Source organism: Sparus aurata, chromosome 11 (genome assembly GCF_900880675.1).
Source record: "Sparus aurata chromosome 11, fSpaAur1.1, whole genome shotgun sequence".
NCBI lineage: Eukaryota > Metazoa > Chordata > Actinopteri > Spariformes > Sparidae > Sparus > Sparus aurata.
The window spans coordinates 20302407-20327201 of NC_044197.1; the positions used below are offsets into that span (position 1 = coordinate 20302407).

General features: G+C 38.1%; 1 protein-coding gene across 5 annotated transcripts in view; it reads right to left on the reverse strand.

Annotated features, from left to right (window-relative positions):
• Window positions 1–24637, reverse strand: part of LOC115591846 (adhesion G-protein coupled receptor D2) — a 90949-nt gene extending 66312 nt beyond the window's left edge. For 3 of the 5 annotated variants that reach the window (XM_030434209.1, XM_030434208.1, XM_030434211.1), the window contains exons 1-20: window positions 24446–24637; window positions 24305–24341; window positions 23510–23534; window positions 22041–22265; window positions 21101–21742; window positions 18767–18946; window positions 18364–18437; window positions 17625–17915; window positions 17094–17205; window positions 16695–16841; window positions 16004–16106; window positions 15176–15287; window positions 14643–14698; window positions 14182–14308; window positions 13589–13692; window positions 12270–12372; window positions 10277–10430; window positions 9646–9779; window positions 9202–9317; window positions 7244–7364 (exon numbers count right to left, since the gene is read on the reverse strand). In XM_030434209.1, coding sequence (XP_030290069.1) covers window positions 7244–7364; window positions 9202–9317; window positions 9646–9779; window positions 10277–10430; window positions 12270–12372; window positions 13589–13692; window positions 14182–14308; window positions 14643–14698; window positions 15176–15287; window positions 16004–16106; window positions 16695–16841; window positions 17094–17205; window positions 17625–17915; window positions 18364–18437; window positions 18767–18946; window positions 21101–21742; window positions 22041–22265; window positions 23510–23534; window positions 24305–24340 — 2862 coding nt within the window. In that variant the 5' untranslated portion in view covers window position 24341; window positions 24446–24637. Of the gene's footprint in view, window positions 1–6637; window positions 6744–7243; window positions 7365–9201; window positions 9318–9645; window positions 9780–10276; window positions 10431–12269; window positions 12373–13588; window positions 13693–14181; window positions 14309–14642; window positions 14699–15175; window positions 15288–16003; window positions 16107–16694; window positions 16842–17093; window positions 17206–17624; window positions 17916–18363; window positions 18438–18766; window positions 18947–21100; window positions 21743–22040; window positions 22266–23509; window positions 23535–24304; window positions 24342–24445 lie in introns of those variants that run through there. The other 2 variants (XM_030434212.1, XM_030434210.1) reach the window with 2 other exon arrangements.
• Between the last annotated feature and the right edge of the window lie 158 nt (window positions 24638–24795).

Sequence of the window (24795 nt, forward strand, 5' to 3'; positions counted from 1 at the left end):
GTATCATTCATATTGAGACCTTCTAATGATCATGATTCTTTTTGTTATATCTGTCGTTTGTTTTATTTTTCTGTTTAATCTCTTGCTTGCTGGCATACTCTCCCTCTCAATGTGTTGGGTTACCCTGTTTTATCAGCAGCTTACCATAAAATAATTCCTAAAAAATAAATTTGCTGTGTCTCGGTGTATCACGTCCATGATGGTCTAAATGTAGTCTAACTGCCTTGTCCTCCCTGTCAGCAATGACATTGTGGGGGAACCCCTTTTAATTCATGAGCATGAAATACATCACATTAAAAAACACTAAATATTGGGTAAGTTTCATCTACTGCAGCTCATTTAGACAGTATCAGTATCAGTAACAACAAGGCACAGCAGGAAAAAAAGAAATCGAGAGGAAGTGGGAAAGGAAAAATGTGGCTATGAATGGGCCAGTTGTGTAGGTCCAAATTAGTGGACTGACTAGGAAAACTGGATCCAAGTTCTGCTGTTTTTGTTTCTTCTGCCAAATGAGAAATTAAAATAACTACTAACTCCTCGGTCTGTGTGGGGTGAGGGTAATGGTGACAAGTGGTTACACACACACTGTACAGACATGCACACATGCATTTACAATATCTTTGAGGGCAATACATAAACAATTCGAGCTGGTCTGCACAAGATTAGGAGCACAGGAACACACAGACACAGACACACAAAGCCCACCATCACCACTTGGAGGCTTCTGGCTTCTACTCAGCATAACCCAGCCAAAAACTCTTTTAATCCACTGGTTTATTCTCTGCTTTTGCTCTACAAACTGCTGGCAGTTTATTACTACCTGGTCAATTTAACATTGGCTGCTCTCTTATTCTGTATTGGACAGAATGGGGTTAGAATACTAGAAATGATCATTTGTAGAGGAAATTTTTTTGATGCACCAGTGTTTTAGGATACACACTGATACAAGACAACAGCAAATCACACCTGATTAATAAGTGACATAGTTAGGCAAAACAGAGACCCCACAATGGGTCCACAGCGATTCATTTAGTTTTCTAGTTCAACAACAGGTATGGAGATGGCTTTACTCCAGCTTTTACAAGAGACTCAAAACTGCAGGTTGACTCAAGGTAATATTAAGGGCACACTCTCTCCCACTTATAGTGTATAGGAAAGTTTGCAATATCGCCTACCACCTGTTACGGCCTAAATACCTAAATAAGAGCTACTCATAAAAATAATCAATCGCATTTGAAGATGTATTGTTATTTTTTGCTCTCTTTGCAAAAACCAAGTAAATAAAATCCTACATCTGATTTGTGAAACATTTACAGATTACTGACTTGTTCTTACATGAAAATAATTTGGAATGAAGACTGCTCCTAAAAATGTAAGTGTGTCAGCATATTCAAATATGTCACTAACATTAGTAAAAATCAAATCTAAGTGCAGCAATTAGAGGCATATTAAAACCAACTATGTGGAAACAAATAATTTTATTTTAACAGTAATTTCTATCAGACTGATAGAACATAGCACAAGTGAAAGCATTAAGGAAAATGTTGAAAAATCATTTATATTCCAGAAGTATAAGAACAATTTTATTGTAACTGAGCAACAAAAAAGAAAAATCACCTCTTCCTAAACAATCACTTCTGGTGCTGTAAAAGCATTGCTTACTCCCACAACAAATCTCCCATATGAGAAAAATCAATAAGCTGAGCAACACTCTATTGGTTATATCTATATCGTGGACACACTCTGATAACGTGCTCTACTAGCAAGAATATGAGTGCAATAGTATGTGTTTATGTAAGTGAGTCAGTGCTGACTTTTCTTCAATGGAAAGAATATTAAATTTGAATTTAAACTATGCCTCAGATAAAAGGATACTTTTCCAGTCAAGTGTTCTTTGCATAATTGGTTGGATGGTCAGATGTAAATTGGTGCCTTATTTGAGTCCCCACATTCGACTTATGTATATACTATAAAAGACCTTAATGCAATATGAATAAAATGGCTCAAATACATTTTTCTCATTGATATCTCTATATATCCACACTGCAATGACAAAGCATAGGGTTGCCCTCCACAGGCATCAAACAAACATAACAGAAATAAAAGTATACCTCCTTGACAGAAATCTTGCCTGTAAAGTTCCTCAAACAAACCACAGGGACTCACTTGCACTCTGATCAACTTGCAGTAGACTGTCGTAGCCTAACATTTTCTTTCTGACTCCCTAACTTCCTTCACCCCTCTACTTTGTTTTCTCCCTCTCCCCTTTTCTCTTTCCCCACTGCCTCCCTTTGCAGCTCAAAGTTATTGATAGTTTAAAGTTATGGGCTAATAATAAGATGGACACTGCATGGCCAGGAGCCTATTATTCCCAGGTAATGGATAGTGAGGGGGTTTTGAATGACATTGCCCAGAGATTGGATGACGAAGGATGGAGCGATTTATGGGCTACACAAAGGTCCCCCGCCCCCTTCTCTCTCTCTCTCTCTTTACACACACACACACACACACACACACACACACACACAATGCTATTTATCTCTAGCTTGATAAGGAAGCAGATGAGGCATGCCTGTATTTATGGTGAAGATGTTCATAAAAACTACTGGCTCAGAGTAGGAAGTTAGAATCAACTTAGGGGAACAGAATGTCCGGTCAAAACTCAGTATTCACCTCGATGCTATCCAATGCAATCACAATAAATTGAATTTTGTGTTTGGTTGAATTAATTAATTTTTTTAAGCTTTTGAAGTATCTTAAAACCACCTGAATTTTAAGGATTCATGATTTGTTGACAACATCAATTATTCATCACTTTCTAATTTTACACCAATGATCAAAACTGAGATTGATGAAAATCCTGATACATTAAAATAACATGTCTCTTTTGCTGCATAAACTACAAATGCAAATAAGGTGCTTTCAAAATGAGTTGTAGACCAGTTAAGAAAAAAAGCAAAGAAGTTCCTTTGATTTCTTCATGTTTTCTTTGAACAACTTCCAGACGTCAGTGATTAAGTGTAGGTTAATTGTAACAGATGCAACTATATCCTAGATGTTACTATCACTCAAACAGAACATCATCTGCCATCAGTTAGTGAAACAAGTGAAAATCAAAAGTGCAACAGAGATGCATTTATGCCAGTTCTACAGCTTATAATGGGTTGCTCAGCTCTCTATCGAGAGAAATAACAGCAACTGTAGAGGCACTTCAGACAGTGTTGTCAGGATTCAGGGGAAAGAGGAGGAGCAGGGAGGGAGCGCAATGAAAAAGGCTTGTCAACATTATCTGCTTTATTGATTTAACAGTAAAGGCTTGCCGCTTAAGCTTTATGTTGCTTTGGCTGGCTCCATTGAAAATACAACAGCTGCAAATAAAAAACGATTTCCTAAAAAACTTGACCTTTTTTTCGTTCTGTGTTTTATTTTTATCTCCTGCCTACCTACTCAGATTTGGCACACAGTATTGTTAAGGTTTCACACATTTCATCATCTTTATAAGAAACCATTATGTTGAGACCATGTACAACTCTGCTCTCCCTCCCAAAGGTATTAATGCCATTGAGGAGGACAAAAGTGTCTACTACAGGACAACAATCGTCTATTGTCTAATTAACATATTATGTACCATGTAAACCACCAAAGCTTAGCGTGTTGCCAAACCACCATTTACCTATCAGCACTAACCACAAAGTACAACTGAGGCTGATGGGAATTTGCATTATTCTTGCAGATAACTGGTCATGAGTTGTTGAGACATTTCAATCTCAACCGGACAAGTCCACCTGCTAGTGTTGCTAAAGCAAAAGTCATTAAAATGTATTCTCTAGAAGCCATGAATATTTGTCGAAAATTTCCTGTCAATTCATCAAGCTATTTTTTTTCACTCAATACAAATGTTTGACCTGCTGGTCAGAATGTTTCAGTCTGGACGATAGTGGTGAAATGACTGACCAGACAACACAGATCCAACACTTTTAGGTGTGATATCTGTTGAACAAAATTGGCTGCTATCGCAGGTGTCTGATAGATCTTTTCATTGGAAAACATCTTCACTCATTTAATTAGAAGCTATTATGTCCCTATCATAGCTAACAGGCAAAGAAAAGATCACTACTACAAGAACTAGTAGTATTGGTATTTTATCATTTTATTACGACTGTTAAACTTAACACAATAATAATGTGTCAACTCCCCTTACATTTTTGATGCTCGATTAATGCATGCATATTGTGACTCTCGGCCCGCTCCATAGTTTGGTCAATCAGGAAGCGATGCAGCAGTAACATTCTGGATGGCAAGCAGAAACAAACCTCTTTGAGCAGTAATGGATAAAAAAAAGAATGGTGAGTTCAGCTTGAAAGCCCTGCTGGACGGCTCTCTTCACAAGAACAAAGTTATCTGCATTTACTGTTTTCTGGAGAACTTTGGGTCTCAAATACCACTTGCTGGCCAAGCACACAGCTGTTGCAGAGAGCCGTGCTCCCCATCACCAATGGCAGACCATGGTGAATAGTTTGCAACGAAGACACCAGGACAACTCTACATGTAACAAGCTTTCGATGGAGATAGCTAAATGGGTCGCTCCAGCTTGCAAGCTCATTGACATTGTTTAGTTAACCTTTAAAAGTGTAAAGTTGGACACTACATCATGTTAGTATTACTAAGGAATGTTACATTCAGGTCAATATGCCCATCTGTTGTTGCTTGTTGGGTCTGAGTTTGCCATGTTATGCTTTCAGCATCTTTTTGAGCATACAGTGCCTTTGAGGTTATTCTGGAGAATATTGTGGACAGTATTTGTCATTGTTTTGGATTGTTTCAATAATGATAAACATACATTTGCATAAAGCAAGCATATTAGTCAACTCCCATGTTGATAAGAGTATTACAAACTTTTATATCCCTCTAATAAGTCACGTTTAGAACAGATAAAAAATGTGTGATTACTTTGTGATTAATCACAAGTAAACTATGGACAATCACGCAATTAATCAGGATTAAATATCTTAATCGATTGACAGTTTTCAATGTTATACATTTTTGGTATTGTCAATACAAAGATTAAAAGTATTTGACTGAGTGGACAATTCTCCCAAACACACAGGATTTTGAGCTTTACAAACTATACCCCATGCAGACCACAGAGCAGTGGGGTCAACAGAGTGTGACATTAGAGCAGCTTGGAGCCTGGTTGGGTTGTTGTTGTGTCTTGACCTGTTGAGTCTTATCAAAGACACACTATGTAGCTCTATTATGCCAGCACCGCTGGATATCACCAGGGACATTGTAAAGCTTCCCAGAAACCCCATCAACACACATAAACAGAAACGCATATAAAGCACATGTTGAATTGTCTAGGTTATTCTATTGATATAAGGAACTTAATGGAATTTCCTTGTCCTGTGCAGCATTCATGATCAACGGATGGAACAAGCAGTGAGGGTTGAATGTACAAGGGGTAGCACATGGCAAGGTGTTGGTATTTTATTAATTTATTTATTTTAATCGGGTTGTCGATTGATTGGTTTAAATAGGACTGGGCAATATGGCCTTAAAAAGAATACACAATATGTATCTCAAGATTTTGAAATCTCCTCAAAAGCACTTGATAGATGCTAGGACTGGGTGACAAAAACAAATATAGAAAGATTTTAACTAAATACCTCCATATCAATATGACAATAATACTGATGGATGACTGTTGGTACATTCACAAAATCTTCACACAATTAGTTTTTAGTTTTTTTTAACTGAATAAAATTTTGGAAAATGACATCAATTTTATTGTTGTGCGGCCTTTAAAACCAAGGAAATAAGACATTTACTACATGTCATATTGTGATATGATGATATCCAAAATCTCAGACAATATATAGTCTCATATCACGATAATATAACATTAATGGATTACCCAACCCTAGCAGAAATATAGGTTAACTGACAGGTAACAGACCAAGAGAGGGAGGCAGATAGACAAACAAAGACTGCTGAAAGACAGGAGGACAGCTGAGTAAACATCGAAAGACATACTGACGAAGGCATGAAACAGAATAGAAATCCATAGGAAGTGTTAACATGTGAAGTGTGGTGTCGTATAAAAAGAGCCAAGAAAAACCTTCCATATTAATTACTGTCGACACTGAAAAAAATCTAATTAGATATGAGGTGGAAACACCGAACAGCTTGCTTAATGATCAGACTGCAGCTAAAACCTCTATTGATTTTCTTGTTAAATATACAGCTCAATTAAAGATACAGCAGATTAAAAGAAGACTACAAATCGCAGCGGTGGATCTGGACATGCTGGGGAAGCTGAATAACATGGGGCCCCTGCTGCAGTGAGAGAATTACATGATTCCCCCTCACCTTCTACCTCATCACTGCAGTGCAGTGGGTAATGAGGCTACACAGGTATTACTCTTTTTCCGTGTGAAACCCAATATTTCTCAAAGTTGTGACCATTTTCATACACAGGCTCTGATGCTCACAGGCACTTGTGACAAAACGACTCGTTGAATTTCAGCAGTAAAAGCATGAAATCAACGCTGATACGCCACAAACAACATCAATAATGCTGACCTCTGAATAAATACAGCAAAAATAATCACACAAACAATTCAAATCACCTTCCTTTGTTAAAATGGAGCACCTGCTTAACACAAGCCAGACCAAGGCTCTTTTTTCCCTTCCCTGCTTCAGCCTTGTCACTGACAAATAAAAACCTTGACAGTCTGTGTACCCTAACCAAGAGAGAAGGGCAGAATTACAATGTATAATGGAAAACCTTTCTGTTTCTCATTGAAGACAAAAGAAGCAGTTTAAAGTCTATAAACATTTTTTTAAGTTTAAGTTTAAGTTTTAGCTGTGGAATCATTTTGTCTTACATATCTTCTACTTTATTGCAACAGATGGATGGATATGTTTTAATAATATTTAGGAAAGAAAATTTGAGTTGGGTTGTTCAAAATAAAAGTGGCACGTCATGCTTGGATTCCTGTATCTCAAAAGCCCAGTCAGTCATTTTTGACTATCTAAATAAATATAGTATGTACAGTTTGTATCACCCTAATGTTTGAATTTGGATCACAGATTGTATCCTATGTGTTATATATTACATATATATATATTTTATTTTATTTTAATCTTTTTGTAATGAGTCAATCTAATTTTTCAAGGTTGTTCATTTAATCAAGTTTCAAGATTAACAGTTAACGACATCAACACCTGTGAATGTGTGTACCTGCAAGGAGTTAAGGAGGATGAAGATGTAGGCCATGACAATGGAGAATGGCACCAATACACCACAAAGCCATGTCAATCCGAGGATGGGCAGCAACACCAACACTGCTTTCACTGCAGCCCTGTACAAATATGCAAACAAAATTATAATCAAGCACAATGTGCACTCACCATAAAGATGGAGCAGAACCTACACCTCACCAGATAACATTATTTAAAGTATTCCCTAAAAATCCTCCTTCCTTCCTGATAATCCTGTGCTTAATTCTGAGTTTCTAAACTTTTGAGTTAGTTTAGAACAAAACTGGGCGGCTTTGGCAGACCGTTTCTTCCATATACAACACTGTGGCTGGGAAAGCTCATGGGGTGACAACTTCCCACCTTAAATCTGCCTTAATTCTGTTTAGAGTGGAATTATCTTCCTGCTCAGGTGACCACCAAACCGCACCAGCTGTGTGTGTGTTCATGTGTGTGTGACATGGCAGGCGGTGAGCCCTAGTTTACTCAGCGGAGGAATGTGTTTGAGTTTCCCGACGGCTGCCACCCAGGGGTGCCAAACAGTTCAAGGCCTGCTTTTAAAACCTTCATAAAGCACCTACTGTGAGCCCCGGTGGGCAGAGGTAGTGAAAAAAAATATATACACTTTAACATGATTTTCACTGATAGGATCATGTACAGGCCTGCTGGGAGAAATCTACTGGATCACACACAGCAGGATCGCACACTGATGAACAGTCACCAGTGCCAAAAAAAGGAAACAAAAGAAAATGGCATCAGCATCTTGCCTAACAAGATATTGTTTCATAAAATTGCAATGTCTAACAAGATATTGTTTCATGAAATTGCAATGTAATAAAGGCCACTTTAGCCACGGTACACTTTATCAAAAGGTATATGATACAAATCATGCTGTTATTTAAGCTGTTCAAATCACATTTTGGATTCTCTGGAAGCACTGCGAATCAACAATCACAAGCCTCTTATGGAAAAAAAATACAACAAGCAAACGAATGGTTTAGATTTATATGAAGCATACTGACCTAGAGAATTTACAAAATCATTTTTTAAATTTTATTTCATTATATAGTTCAACAACCCAAACTATTGCAGTTGTTTATTGCTCTAGTTATCATTCAACCCAAGGCAGCAACAAGCTTGAGATGATTAAACAATTTTAATTAAAATTTAAAATAAATATGTATATATTCTTGCATAAAAAAATCCTCCATCCAAATATTTTAGAGATCATTTTGGGAAATCAATGTCAAATAGGTCTGATCAATGAAATGTTCTTAAAGGACAGTACTGCAAAGTGCTGCTTAGGGTAAAGCTGCTGAGTGATGAGATTTGACACTGATATAACATTCTCTTATTAGATTCAACCTAAAATGTATTAATAATCTTAATAATCAATAATATCAATAACACTAGAAATACTTCTGTCTCTGCTTCTATTACTGACAATCATACTATGTATTAAATCTTAACACTGTCGGTATTTAAGAGTAAAGTTAACACACATTAACTGTTTTGATGAATTCTATGGCATTTCTGCAGTTTTAGTCAGAAATAATCTACTGTCAATACACCTAAACTAAACGACATGGCAGGTCAATAACAGCTTTTAAATTAAAAAAAGCCAATACTGGCATCAGAAAACTCCTTTCTGAATAATTGGTGTATCTTGTCAACACTGAAAGATGCAAAGACACAAACAAATGGTTGAAGCTTGAAGCCTGTTTAGAAACACTAATCCAATCCATTCAATATTTAATCCTATTTCTTTTTTTTTTTTTTGAGAAATGATGCTTAATGTTGTAAAATGAAAATTCCAATATAAAATCTTCCAGCTGCTTTTTATTTGACGACCAGCGACTACAGGTTGTCTGCTCTGAGGCCTGTAGTCTGGGAAAATAACCTTAAAAAAGAGGACAAATGGTGCCTCCTTGTGGCCTATACCTTATTTGCTCATAGGCTTGTTCCGCAGGACTGGTGCCCATGGCCAACATGATGGACCTTCTCTTTGCAGTGGAGATGGTGATGACCACCACCCTGGTCAGTACCATGATATTCACCTGTTAAAAAAAAAAGGAAGACTGCAGAAATCAGCGGAGGTGAAGGCAAAGTCAGAGAGGTGAACACAGAAGAGAAACACCAAGATGAGAGAGAAAATAAAATATAAATCAAAACAGAGAGAAACAAAAAGATATGATTTATATGTGTTGATATATCTATGTGTAGAAGATTGTGAGAGATAAAATGTAACATTAGGAAAAAGTGACAGCTGTGCTTAACTACTGATTTTTTAAAATATCAGAATGGCAGAATGCATCTTGTACTTTGTATTGTAACCGTTCAAATCCCAAAAGACTACATGATATGATTATGATTTAATTTTCTGACCATAATGATGAAGATGACAGGCCCAGCAAAGCCCCAGATAATGCCATTCTGGACACTGAGCCAACAGTAGCCGTCGGCCGAGTATTTGCCTGAGGCTGATGCCAGCGTAATAGTGACTATCAACACCGGCAGACCTGGAGGGTAGGAGGGGAAAAAAAGCAGTGGAGGACAATAACGGAAGGGAACAAATTAGTAAGACATACAGTAGATAATTAGGAAGAGGAAGGAGAGGATCTACATTAACAGACCACTGTGATGAAAAATGGTAACAAACATCAGGCAAAAATGTTACTTTCATAAAAATATTATTCTATGACTCCCACAACTATGGTATATAAAATAAATGCAAATCATTAGATTTCTGTCAGTCAAAAAGAAAAGAGGATGTAAAAAAACAAACAATCTTACTCTCACTCTACACAATGTTAGCCTATCTATCTAATGTTAGCCAATCGATCTATCTATCTATCTTATATATATATATATATATATATATATATGTATAATGTATGTATGTATGTATGTATGTATGTATGTATGTATGTAATATACTAAAGCCTTCACCACCAAATCCTGGACATTCAGAGCACAAGTACGAAAGAGTGATTTGGTTACTGTTAAGCCACTTTACCCCAGCCGATGAGATAGTAATACTTCATGTGTCGGTCCTCGCTTAGGTTGACTGCGACCACCTTGCTCCAGAGCAGCAGACCCTCCACTAGCATCCAGGTAAATGCTGCCATGAAGAAGAGATGGAGCAGTGCTGCCACAAGTGTACATGCCACCTACCAAGATGCAAACACAGGCATGCAGACAGATAAATGTTACAGGCCGGCCACATGGATGCTTGCGGAGTGTCTGGTGGCTGCATTGCTCAATGTTGCTGCTGCTCACTGGCTGGTGCGTGCGTGTGTGTCCACATAGGTAGCGCTGCTGCTGTAGCACAGGTCCTGTCTGCCCTGTTTACATGGAGTTTGCCTTTAATAATTATCAATACATATGATGAAGTGATTTTCCTCTACCCCTGTTGAAAGAGTGAGAAAGTGGGATAGGGAAAGAAAGAGAGAGCACAGGGAAAAACTGCCCTTCACCTGTTGTGTGTACTCTCCTCAAGTCTGTGATATAGCTACAGATACAGACATTAAAACTATAGTGAATTGCAGATATGATGTCAATATGACTGTCTACAGGTCGTTTTCAAGTCCATTTTTGTGGAGAACCATGGTAAATGTCTGCAACCAAAAAAATAATATAATTTTGAGCAGAAACAGTTGTGGTAACTAAAAGGAGGTTTTTGCTTGTCAGACATGTCAGAAATGCGCCACAGAAATACTAATACAGGCTCCACAAACCAGCAAGAATCAGATCCATAGATGCCACAAATTACTCATATGACACTACAATATTCAGCCAGAAGCTTATCACAGAATGGATTAGAAGTATTTCACATGGAGGGGTTTGTATCCTTATCCACACAAACACATAATGTCAGAGGTTAAGTAAATATATATTGTCATTTATGGATTGTTGAAGGGCAGATCATTAATGTGGGTGATAAATGAGGTGGCAGTGGTCACTAATATTCTATTTACACCACTTACAATCCCAAAGGCAAAAATGACTCTATGTTAAGGAAATTTCAATCCCAACATCCTATTCATAATGTAACAGATTATACAGTGCACACAAACGGAACTAGATAAACTGCGCTAGAAATATATTGTGTTGTTCTAACCTGACAATAGATTAAGATATATGAAAAATCAGAAATTGCATGGAATTGTGTGAGAATAAAAAAGAATTCTCAAAACCAATTAGGCCAAAAAATATAATATTAGACTGCAGATCCCTGCAACTACCAAATATATCAAGTAACAACAATATATCTTATTGAAACATCCGTAGTGAAACACTGAAGCTCTCCAGGCTAGGTCTGGATTGGCCCAAACCATGTGTAAAAAACCTTGTTAGAATCTGAAAAATGGTCAGTCAGTCTAAATATAAACATATGAATCCATGTGATGAATTTTCAACAAGCGACCACCTGCCCCCAGGAGTGAAGCCTACCCTGACATGACCTGGGGTCAAAAGGCCAAGGGTCAAACCAACTACATGCCATTGGGTGACTACTGAGAGACTGAACCATGTGTTCTAGCTGATGGATATGACATTAGTGGCCACTTACGTAATAACAGACACCAAACTATTTGTTTTGCTAGGAACCCTCGTATGGATTTGGATTTCAAGTCTCATTAAGGTAGCTATCAAAACACAGAGCTGTGGGTTAACAGTTAAATTTTTTTATTTTTTATTTTAATAAACAATTTTTTAAACCTTCATTGATATTACTTTATTTTAGTGAAAAAAACTACTATAACTACTATCTACTTGTTCGCTTTGAAAAACATGCATTTTTATCTTTTGTTAAGTTGATCCCATTTTCAGCTTCGGACTCAATCTAATTTTCATGCAAAGTCTGACTCAAACCTACATACTGCATCTGTTAATGAACAGCAAATCAATTTCCGTCTTACCGTCAGTCATTTACCTTTATTTGTCTCCAGTCTTGGTATGACACTCTTGCATTAGTAAACCAAATTGGATGTTTTGTTTCCTGCCTTTACCTTATTGTGAATAGCTGAGCCACTGCAGAGCAGTATCACCTGGGCGCAGATCAGAGCGATGAACAGGTTCTTATGAATAGACGTCCTGTCAGATTTGGGGATGCTATGAATAGAGAAAGGAATAACTTCAATTTAATACACAGATTTTATCCTAAAATGGGATATGGTTCAAAGTGACCATAATAATAATAACAATAACAATAATAATCATCATCATAACAATATAATCTAGAAACTTAAAAACAAGTCTTTGCAAGCAGCCTTTCGAGGCTGAAATCAAGAGAACTTCACAGCAATCCATCGACCAGATGTCAAGATATTTAATTCTGTACCACAGTGTTGGACTGATGGTTGAGCTGTCAATCACTAGAGTGACAAAAATCAGTTAATATCTCAGGCTATTAAATGACCTGACCCTGACTCCATTTATTTATTTCTATTGTTGGTAAGAAGGTAAGATGTGTCTAAGATTTTAACATTTTCCCATTTAAACTTAAAGGTAAGTTCTTTTCCAATATATTTCAATTCTGGTTTCTAATCAATACTATGCTAAAAGGTATATGTACAAGATAGCCTTGCATTGTGCCATCTCTGGTGATAAACACATATACTGTCTTTAAAAACATTACATATTTCCATTTCAGCTTTCCGCTCAGCCGACAGATGAATCTGGTTTAAAGCGGTAAATGAACTGAAGAGCCTCTCATTATCTGTTGAATAGGTTCAGCCTATCTAGACAAATTTCATAAGCACATCACTGCCTGTGATCACCATAATTCCGTGGTGTGATTATGCACGCATCTATGGGCATGTGTACTTCCACTTTATGTGTGTTAAGTGTGTGTATTTAAGTACACAAATGCATGTACATCATCCACCAGCTTGAGTGTGAAATGCATGGCTGCACTCTCTGATTTCAGGACAGTCATAAATCGTCAGGGCAGCTCTCCTCCAGCTAACTGTGATCCCTCAGTGACCCTAATGTTAATTAATGGCTGCAGGATACCGCCATAAACCTTCAGAGTAGACTCACATGTAGACCACAGTAATTACTGGATTAGCTCTAGTCAATACTCACAGCAGCTCTTTTTATATGGGAGACATCAAAACTATGAGAAGATCTGACAGTGGTGTTTATACCTTATTCTCAAGTGCCAGTTCTCATTGGCACAGAAATACAACACAGGCCACATGTTTAGTTATCAGTATCTGCAAATATACTGCAGATGTTAATTCAACTCTTGATAATTTGGCCCAGAGAGAAAGAAATTAGGTAGCTATGGTGGCAGGTAAGCAGGACAGGAAAATCAGATACTCACTCCAGCACAGTGAACAACATTAAGGTCACCACCAGCGCACACAGAGACGCGCCGGAGCCAATGAACGTCAGCTTGGTCAAAATAAGCTCTTGCTCAGGACTCCACTGAGACAGAGGGGAAAGGTAGTTGTGGGATGCAGAGAGAGCAAAGGAGAAAGATGGGAGAATGTTGTCAAAGCATCACAGGCTTAAATCATCTCATGTCTTCTAAAAGACACTAAATTGATGCCTCACAGCTGAATTTGTGAACAGCTAAATGCATTTAAATGTAGTATTAAAAATGTTCAGTGCTCTTGATGGTTTTAGCAGTTTTACCAATGCATTTGTCAAAAGAATAGGCACACTGGGAGTGACGCCTGCTGGTTAATATAGTGTACAACAAATCCTATTTTTAGAGGTCAAAGATCACGAGCCTGATCTGGATTTCACACTAGCAGATTTTTGACTTAGATATATGTCAAAAGAAGGGAAAAACAACTAATCGCATATGATCAACTTGACAAAAATTCAAATTTTATCTCAATATATCTATTTTCATTCGTGCAATGTCTAATTTACTATGTGTGCACAGCATCACAACACATTATAAGTTACCTTCGACTCAAGGTAATTCATGAGCACCGCAAAGTTGGTGGTGTGGTTACATAGACAGGAAGTGACACCAGAACCCGCAAAGGTCACCTTGCAACCATCACTGGACCAGCTATTGGTATGATTGTGCCTTAAACACATACACACACAAAAACAAATTCAGCAATTAATTCCAGAGAGAGGAGACATTTATTCATTTAAGAATTAAGTATACATATGTGAGTACCATATTTATCCATCTGAGGATATCTAATTTTTGACAGAGTAACATTGTATGTACATTCATTAAATCTGACTGTGTTCCAGATTCAGATATACAGGCTCACACAGTGAAATATGTCTTAATTAAGATCACACAATAAGAGACCACCTCTTCATCATTTCCTAACTGCCTTAATCTTCATCACAGAAACACATTAATCCAACAGGGCTGTTTATGTTACTGTGTTGTTGGGCAAACTTACATCAAGCTGAAATTCCAAAAGGCACAAACAGGAGTAACACGCTGTGAATACTCCACCTAGAAACAGAAACACATGCTTGTACTTGTTTTTCCTTCTCTGACTATTTACCTTGGACTCTAAGAAGCCAAAAGAGACATGGACAAAAGCCATGCGCTGCTGGCCAGGCGATCAAAATCTGTGTAGCAACATATTGCATTTGGAGAGTTTATCAAAGGGCAAGAACTTTACTATAACTCAAGTGCTATTTCCAAAGAATTACTCCTTTTTAATAAATGTCTGTCATCAACATGAATTTCAGTTTCAAGACAGAACTTAATGTTTCATAACGTTAAAAAAGTTCTGAAAGGTATCCATCCTAACAAGGTGATAAGATTGTTATCGTAAGCCTTATATGCTTATTTTTTCACTCCACTGTCAATGGGCTGTCTAGCTGGTCCAGACATAGGATCAGGATTTGGTCTAATTATGTCCAAAATATATATTTGATTAATGCCATGCACTTAACAATTACCCCCCTGTACAACAGACTATACCACATGTGATGAGGAAAGGGTGTACTCGACGGCCACAGGGATGGTTTGGGCTTTGGATGCATCACGGATGGTAGCGGATATGACAGCAGAGGCCAGGTGACCTGGGAGGCTTCTGGAAAGGCAGACAAGGATTACAGCTTACTTATCTGTCTACAATCTAAAAGGTCGTAAAAACATGAAAAGTTTAAATCCAAACCACTGGTATCCACTGTCCAAACCCTGCACCTTAATTGGTTGAGATGAGAACAAATACTAAAAATTCCTTATTTTAACTTTAGCATAAAAATAAACACCTGCTGAAAAAAAAAGCTGTTTACAGAGCTTTGGTGAGCTGTCCATCTGTCCAAATTATACATTAAAAGTACATGTTTGTCAAAATGTGTTCATTTTGAGCAAAGTTTTGATTTTGTAGGTGAACAGCCAGACGTGGTGACAATTCGCATGTGACATTAAGTAAAATGCCTCCACATTCTACGGTGGGTTGTGGTAGCAAAGCTTTGTGTAGTAGAGAAACCCTTAAAATGACATCTAGAAAATAGTGCTGGAAAACACTGCATGGAAATTAAGAGAAGCACACTATCATAGACTTTACTATAGCTATTGTTATTCTATTTGTTCTTAGAACAGAGCCTGTACCGGCCTTTTTTACTGCACCTCGAGTCAAAGTTTCTGCTGACCCGGAGCTTGTATCATTTCCAGAAATGATTACCTATTATTCATATTCATACCGTGAATAAACACACTATTGAAACTTGTCATCAGTGTTTATGAGTTGACTTAAAATGGTCTGAAGATTTAAGCGAAAACAACAGGCAAACAACAGTCAACCTTTTAACTTTCTCTTGGTGACTCAGTGGAGGCTCCTGGGCTTCAGACACAATCTCACTCAGATGGCTGAAATGGGTATGAATAAACATCAGTTCTTTATATCCTGGTTAGAGAGAGGAAGAAAAAATACATTTTTTAATTATTTTTTTTAGCCTTTAGTGATACAAAATATTTTGCTGAGCATCAATTTAGTTTGCGCAGTGTTGTACTTTGAACACCAATTTTACACCTGATAAGCTGCCTAATGCAAAACACATCACTCGGTTACGAGGAGTTTTATTTACCCGTCTGCTTGAAGTTCTGTCCCCAGAATGTTTGCCAATCTTTTAAAATTTTGATTATAGTTTGTAGTTCCAACAACAGTTCCTCATTCTGGAAACATTTGGTTAAACTCTATGAGCTCTACAGTAAAAAATGCATTGACTTCAACATGAGTTTATTCACTTAATTAAAGGTATTTTAGGTAATCATTTACACATAGCATTAAATACAATTTAAATGTGACTATGGTCCATATCTTAATCTACAACTACTTGAAGGATGTGTAATATACAGGCATGAAATATTCTGGCTATAAAACAGTAGCAAAAATAGCAATTATAAATTGAATGTGCAAGAACATACTGTATGTTTTTCCGCCTTATTGGCCTCTAGGACATGTGCATTTTGTATGTGTGCGTGTGTTTCCTACCCAGTGTGTGGATCCTCTGGAGCTCAGTGTCAGGGATGAGCAATTCATCCTGACCACTGTTGCTGGCGGTGAGAGACCCGACTGCAAATGGCTTGAAGACCTGACGACAACTCTCTTCAGACAGCTTCTGCCACTTTATGTACACATCTGGCAACAAAGACAGCAGAGGACACCCAGAAAAATAGAGAGAAATTAACAATAAAAGCAACCATCAGGAGAAATGCAAGGCTTCTTTTCTGTGCTGCAAAGTCAACAGCTTCCAATTGGAATGGCTCAATAACATTATATATGGTGGATTTATTAGCATACTGAATATTATTCCCTGAATTCCGTGTAACCTGTGTAAGTGATTCTGATAATGATATATTCTTTTATAGAAGTTTTGACATTAATTATTACCTATGTTCTTGGTGGAAAGAGTGAAGCCTCTTCTCTCAGCAGATAGCATATCTGCAAGAGTTTCAGTGAGATGGTCAATGCTCTTGACAATAGTAAAAGGCCCCATGTTGACCTGTACAAGAAATACAGACCAGACAACACAAAGTCAGATCCAGACACATTGAAGAGAATGGATGACTTTAGGGTTGAGAAATGTATTTTATCCTGTCAATACCTTCAGCATATAAACACAATAGGAGATCTTGTGAAGATAGAAACTAACTAATGGGTTGAATCCCAGCTACAAATAAGGTTTGTCCATACAACCCAGAAACCTCTTTGGTTTATTGTCCTGTCTGGTTAGACCAGATTCCCACAGTTCGGTTGGTTACAATGCAATGCTAAAATACTTCCCATGGTACACCTTATCTGTTTTTTGGGGAAAATGTTGGGGGCAAAATAAAAAACAATCTGAATGTGAAAACAAACCCTGCAAATCAAATACACCTTAGAGATTTCTTGGGCAAACAGATAAATAGATCACGCACTCACCCCATCCTCTGTAAGACCCATCCACTTTGCAGCCATATGGGGCTCCAACATTAAACTCGCCATCTTTACGTAGTTGGTAGCAATGGATACCATGACTTCTGCTGCATCAACTCTGGCAGCACGAGCGCTAGCCAGTGCAGGTAGGTCCATCTCAATCATCTGGGTGAGGTAGAGGACATCACTAGAGGTGAGGAGGTTTGGGCCACCAGCCTCCAATGTATGCAGAACAGACTGCGTCAGCTGCTGTAGCATGGTCAGATCTCTGTCCCAGGAGGTGTTAACACTCAGCTCCTCCATCACATAAGGAAAAGAAGGATAAATACATTCTTTTTAACTTTATTACCTTGAGGAAGGTGGCTACAATGCAGCGCTGCTACTTCACTAATTCCTTGTCACTCCTCTGAATCACCACTGCTCATCCCTAGGTTGTCAAATATTACGTTTATGAAAACGAAAGCTTTGGGTTCTCATCAACACCAAGTCATCAACCAAAACCTTTTATGGACCTGGGGATGAGACTAGACAATCAACTATCTTTCACCAGAATAACTTAAAAGTTACAGTGTGTTTCTTTAAGCTAGTCCAACATTTCCTACATTGCACAGCCTAAATTAAACTTCATAATGATAGAAAGTCTGTATTTCTGAAAAATTGTGAAAGCCTTTTGTTCTCTACCATATCACTTTGTACCATCTTCTCTGTATTCAATATCACCCACGAGATAAACTGTCCAACTCACAAGTCTGGTTAGAGGACTCTTGCTCAATCTACTGAAGAATGGTGTCTTCGGAAAAGTGATAGCGTCCAACACTTCTGTAGACAAGAAAAGAGACAAATCAAATACAATTTTTCACAGGGAAACACAACACTTACCCATAGGCATTTGCAATGATTCAACAGTCTTTGCTGTCTTGACACTATGTCAACAACGATTAATTCATCTTGTTAATCTTAATTATTCAATAATAGAATTTATTACAGGACTACTGTATTGGCTTGCATGGCAATGTCCAGATCATGCTCTTTTTTGATGGTCTCTCTGGGTCAGATTCAGCAGACCAAATAATCATGTTACACTGAGAATAAAATGCATAAAAATTCATTGACATTATTATTATCATTACTGTAATTATTACTGGTACCTTTCTTAAATTGGCAGACAGCCCCTTTCGATGAGTCGCATTTGGCAAGGCCCCTACTCCCCACAACAGGGTCAAAGATGCCACAATCCTCATCAGACTGAGGACTATGGAACAACTCAAAGGAAATGGTTTGATTCTGCAAAGAATTTCCATCCAGGAGGGACTCCAAGAATGAGTTTCCTAGTGGAGGATATTCTAAATGTTAAGTTCTTGTAAAATTAAAGTGACATCTCAATACTGACCATCATATTTCATCGCAGCCGCATGGATAATGCTTCACAACAATCTTGCTAAGACAAAAAATAAAAAGCTTGTCAAGATGTAATTCAAAGGACAAATGGGCAGGTTTTTTATTGGCCAAAGAATATCCTGAACATATCCCAACAACGAAAAATCAAACTGCACAGCATCAAATTACATCATTGCTCCTTAAGCCGACAAGTTTTAGTTATTAAGTGCTACATTTGAACAATGACCAACATTTAGACTTTATTTGACTTCAATAGGCATTTTCTGATCTGTCACCAATATGGCAAGTGTACTAGCTGTTAGCTGTTTGCAAAGAAATCTTGGTTAAAATTAGGAAAAGGTTTTGGCAACGGCAAACAAATCATGGTTTAAAGCAGGCACTTACATTTCTTGCATATCGCTAGGAAAGTTCACAGTCATGAAAGATAAGATAAAGTAAACATTTCAGTTTCAGGAGCTGGTATGATGAGAAAGCGAGAATTTTAAGGTTCTGCCATGTTGGCTGAAGTGCAATGACTGAAAGATCAAGTCCTTCGAAAGCTATTACACACAAACACTGATTCTGCACATTGATCGTTAAAATATTGTAAAATTAACTGAAACACTGTTACTGAATATTACTGAAGGAGAGCAAGCTCAATATGTCATCGGCATGTTCAGTTCCAGGAGAGGGAGTCTGTGTTTTGGCCTCTCATGGCTCACTGGGGAGCATGATGTCAGAACAGGAGAAGTTTGTTTTTAAGGGTGGGATTCAGAGTGACGTGAGTCACAAAACATTTACAAGAACCATTAGAAACCCTACAGTCTGCCAATTACAGCTCGGCCGTCATCCCTCCTATTCATTTGAGCATGAAAGTAAGTGAGAGCAAGACTGACAGATTTCCCCTTTCCTTCAGTCTCATCAAGTTTCTAGTAGTGCTTAGAGGAAAGCAGGTTTGCATCTGTGAGGTTTGCCACAAACTGAGAAAGGATTAATGATGTCCTCATAAAGCTTTTTGCTGTTCTCAGTCTGAGTCACTTAATGATAAGTATCTGCTAATACCAAGTCTTAAACATGTATCTGATATGTTCCTACATAACTGCAAGGTGTACACGTGACTTGGGTAGTGTTAACCAATAATGTCACTTAATTTATGTAACAGCTGCTGCTTGCATATACAATAAACTTCAGTCATACAAATAATTCTTAGTAAACACAACACTTGTTACTTCGTTTTAGTTTTTTGTTTCTTGTTTTAATTATGCTTCTTTAGTCAATGCTTGGTAATGCAGACTGGTTTGAACGAATGCCAGCTTGATGTATCTATGCGCTGTAAACAGGTTTTTAAAAAATGTAAGGGTCAGGTTGGAGGATTTCTAAAATTATATAAAATCAGTGAATTTAGCAGTTCACCTGTCTTTTCAAACAAAGGCACTGTAGCTATATATTGGGACAGTGTCTTATGTCAGTCAATAAAAGATCAGGACCAAAAATCTGGAATAGATCACAAACAGCCAAAAAAACACTTGGTCATCATTCTTATCGTTTCAGTCCTCTGCAATAAAGTGCTCTTGCAGTAATATGTTCTCATACTTAAGCTGCAACCAGCATTGATAGAAATAAAATATTCATATATGAAAAGATATTAGAGGAGTGTGGATGTAGAGAAAGATGAAACAGAGAGCGGATTTGGGTCTCTCTGTATCTGCAATCGCTTCATAGCATTTAGTTTACGCTGCGGGGAATGCCAGATGGGTGGAGTTTACAACATAAGGCCAGCACAGATCTTGGCATGTTCCTCAAAAGTGAGTCCTCCACAATGACTTTCAAATGGTCTCTATGTGATTGTTTTTAATATTTTTTTTTATTTCTGCATAGCAACCCAACCCAGTCCTAGTGCCAAACTAGCTAAACTGTAAACAGGATTTTAAAGTAATGCTTTATTTTACCGCTGGACCTTGTGGATATTGGAGTCTCTTCTGTATTTTATGGTATAAACTCTTCTTATACTTCCCTGAACTTAGTGATTAAATTAGCTTGATTTAGATTCCTTTAACCATTCAGCTTCTCCCCCTGGCCTCATCCTGCATCATAACAAAATGTACCTTGACATGGGTTGTCTCTCCATAGCTTCGTAAGGGAGGTCTCTATTTCCATGGCTGCTCCACTCCACTTGAACACCAGCCCAGAGGAAATGGGTGTACACGACTTTTCCATAGTCTCAATTTCGCTGTCGTTCAGTACCCGATCCCATATGTGCAGCTCTGTGATGCTCCCTGAGAATGACTCATCCTTCTTAAAAGAACCCCCAAAGGTGTCCTGCTCCTGCCCGATAATAAAAAGACCATCACTGCCAATGTTGTCAGAAGTGTTTAAGCCATCACCCCTTGAGACCACACGGCCATCAGCAAAGAGTGCCCAACGTCCACCATTCTGGCTCCAAGACACGCACACTGAGTGCCAGGAGTCATTGCGGCCAAAGGATTTTTGGTATGGTCCATGAATGCCATGGACCAGCAGAGCCAGCTGAACAAGCTCGCCCTGGATCAGGTTTGCACGGAGCTGGAACTCATTAATATATGACTTAATGGAATAAGAGAAGATGGTGGAAATTCCAAAGAAATTTGGATCAAAGCGGAGAAGGGTGCAAACAGTCACTGAGCCCATGGATGGGAACTTGTGTAGGAGACGGGCATGCTTCCTGTCCGAGCGCCCGGTGAACTGCAGGATCAGGGTCTGGGAGGAACCTTTGATTTCACCCCAAACAGAGAGAAGAAAGACACATTACTATAGGGGGAAATTTCCTGGCACAGCTCTAGGAAAAGATTTAACCAGATCGTAAAATTGCACTTTGTGGTCCTATTTGTACCACAAATACTTTTTTATTCACTGTAGCTAAGTGTGCTGAATGGCAGCTTCATCAGTCCCATTTTATGTTCTTTTACCGTTTTAATCAGTAAGTGAAAAAAACAAGGAACCTACTACTAAGGAGGAACGGGTGCTACATGTTAATATAAAGTGTTACAAATGGCACACGGAACCTACTTGTGAGATGTGTCGTGACTTTCCTGGCAATCCACACAGGCTGAGAGATGTTCAACGATTTTAAAAAGCTGGTCAGTTCTTGGTTTTCTACTGGGTTGGAGACAGCGGCTAAGGCCCCAGAGCGCTGATTGCATAGCTTCCCTGCACTGCTCCACTGCATACGATCAGGCACATACTCATAGTAGGACTCATCATATGTCAGGGTTTTAGTTTCCAGTGTAAAGGCTGTGTAACAAAAAGAAAAGAAGAAACAAGTGGAGGAATACACCAGACAGCACTGGTAAACAATCGTGCTGAAATGGCAGACTGTGACTTACATATCATATCTTGCTTCATGTTAGTGCCTTACTAATGCTTTGGCATCTGGATTAGAACCAGTGGTTGAGCAGTACTGTACCACTTCACTTTTACCACGCAAATACTACTACTGACATTCAGAGAGAGCTTATGTCAGGTTTTCATTCCAAATTTACAGTCAGCCACCCACCAAATGATGACACAAAAGTTCCAAGATTTTCTGTTGAACTACAACAGACACTGTTGCTATTTATACTTGGGTCAAATCTTCATCCAAAGCCCATGCTTGTTTCCAAAACCTGCTAAAATTTTCAAAAGGAAATTGAGGTTTAATCCACTACTGTATGCAAATATGCCACTGAACCATTGCAGAATAAGAGGATGCAACAAGATGATGTGATGAAAAGAGCACCATTCAAACCTCAAATCTAAAACCATGTAGGAAACATGGTGTATTTCAACCATGTTTCCTACATGGCACTTGGCAGATGTGATGTTTGTGGCTGCTGCTATTTTTGGTCTCATGAGTGGAGCAGAGCTTGAGTGATGATAGTCAGTAAGCCTGTTACCATTGCTCTTTCGTTGCAATCTGGTTTTATCTATGCAGCAATTTGTCCACCTGAGCCAAATAGAAACCTTTCTCTTTTGCCAATGTTCAGCCTTTCCACTTAATTCAAAGTGAAATTTAAAATATGCATTAAAAAGGGGGACACCTGTGACAGGCAAGTGATAGCTGCTTGTGAATTTGCACCTGTCACAAAAACATACATACCCACACAAAACTCCAGTATATCTTTTTGTGTTTGTTTGTGTAGATTAGCAAGCCACAAATAAATTACACTTACTTATTTATTTTCTTTTCATTATGACAGTTTAAAAAAATCTGATCTAGCAAACATTTGGTTACTAAGCAAGCTTAGCGACCGTTTATGGAAACAACTTGTACTTGGAATGACAGCACATAAAACCTCCATGTACTAGATACCCAGTTAGTGTTTGAGGATAGAGCTAACTACTTGCTGGGACAGGCAGACTACGTCAGCTAGTTAACAGTTAGCTAATGTTACTTAGGTCTAACCCTAAATTAACCGCCATCTTGGTCTGACTGTTTAATGAAGTGGTGTTTGAAGCTAACTTAAAGTGGAAAATAAACATTAATAAAAGTGACTTACCTGAGATATAGCTGTGAAAAACCCCCTGAAACAGAAGTTTAAGTTAAGCTCATGGTGAAGAAGATATGAAGCAACAAAACACTGTCTTCTTGGTTACAGTAACAAGGCTATAACTGTTAGACAACAGGTGTCCTGATTAAGTGGAAATAGGAAAGTGGAAATAGGAAAGAGGTATGGCCGAAGAACGTCTATGTTTCCTCCACCAAGTTAGGTAGGCCACGTATTTTCAAATAGTTCCAGCTATGTTTTCGCGCTCTTACTACAAATTTGGTATGTTAAAATGTTTGTTTTTTTTTAAATGTTGTATCAAGGCATGATTCAATTCGCCAGTGAGGAATACAGTAGCTGTAAATAAGCAGTTGTATCCGGCGTATTAATTTAAAACACTGCGAACAACAAGTCCTGGACATTAATTTTAATTTGACTCTCCAGCCAATGAAAAGCCAGTATCTAAACTCACAACACTGTCATAAGAAAAGGGACATTGCAGGCATTTAGTGCACGTGAAATTATAGTTCATCCAGTTAAATGCTTGAACACATTAAGTATATAAATACCCGTAATACCATTAAAGAGCATCCATAACACGGAAATAAGGTTTTAGTTTACCTAAAACAGGCAGAAAATAACAAACCTACACATGCCCAATTTGTTTCGCAGAAAAATGAGTCACTACAATGGAAACTAACGGGATAAGGGCGTTTTACAAAACTCTTAACAGTGGACTCATGTTTGTTCAAAGATATCCCACACGAGTGAAATCAAACGTGAATAAACCACAAAGATTATACTTACAAGCAGTCCTAAATGTAGGAACAATAACCAGTGCATCCTGAAAAAAAAATCTTAATTAGCCAAGAATGAAATTCATTTTATCTTTACTTAAACTATACGTTCTTAAATTATTCCGGTATTAAAAGCAAAACGGTGTTTTACCTGAATTATTCGACTTTCGAAAAACTTTTTTTGCGCGTCTTCTCATTCCAATCGCGTCGTGTCTGTGAACGCTGCATGCACCCACTTCTCGAGGCGACGTCCTGTTTTGTTTATTCTTGATTCAACGAAGTGTAAGTTAGTCTTCTTCTCAGCTGTGCTCTGTCAGTCTGTCACTAGAGTACAGGAGGAAACCTGGTGGAAGCAGACTCCAGAGAGCACGAAGGGAGGATGCGGAGGAAGCTCTAGAGAGGAGTGGGTGTAACCTGCTGCGAGCAGCGTAGAGGTTACTAAAAGTAGGGTTCAGGGACCTCCAGGGGCCCTTGAGTGGCTTCCAGGAAGGCTAGTCATAC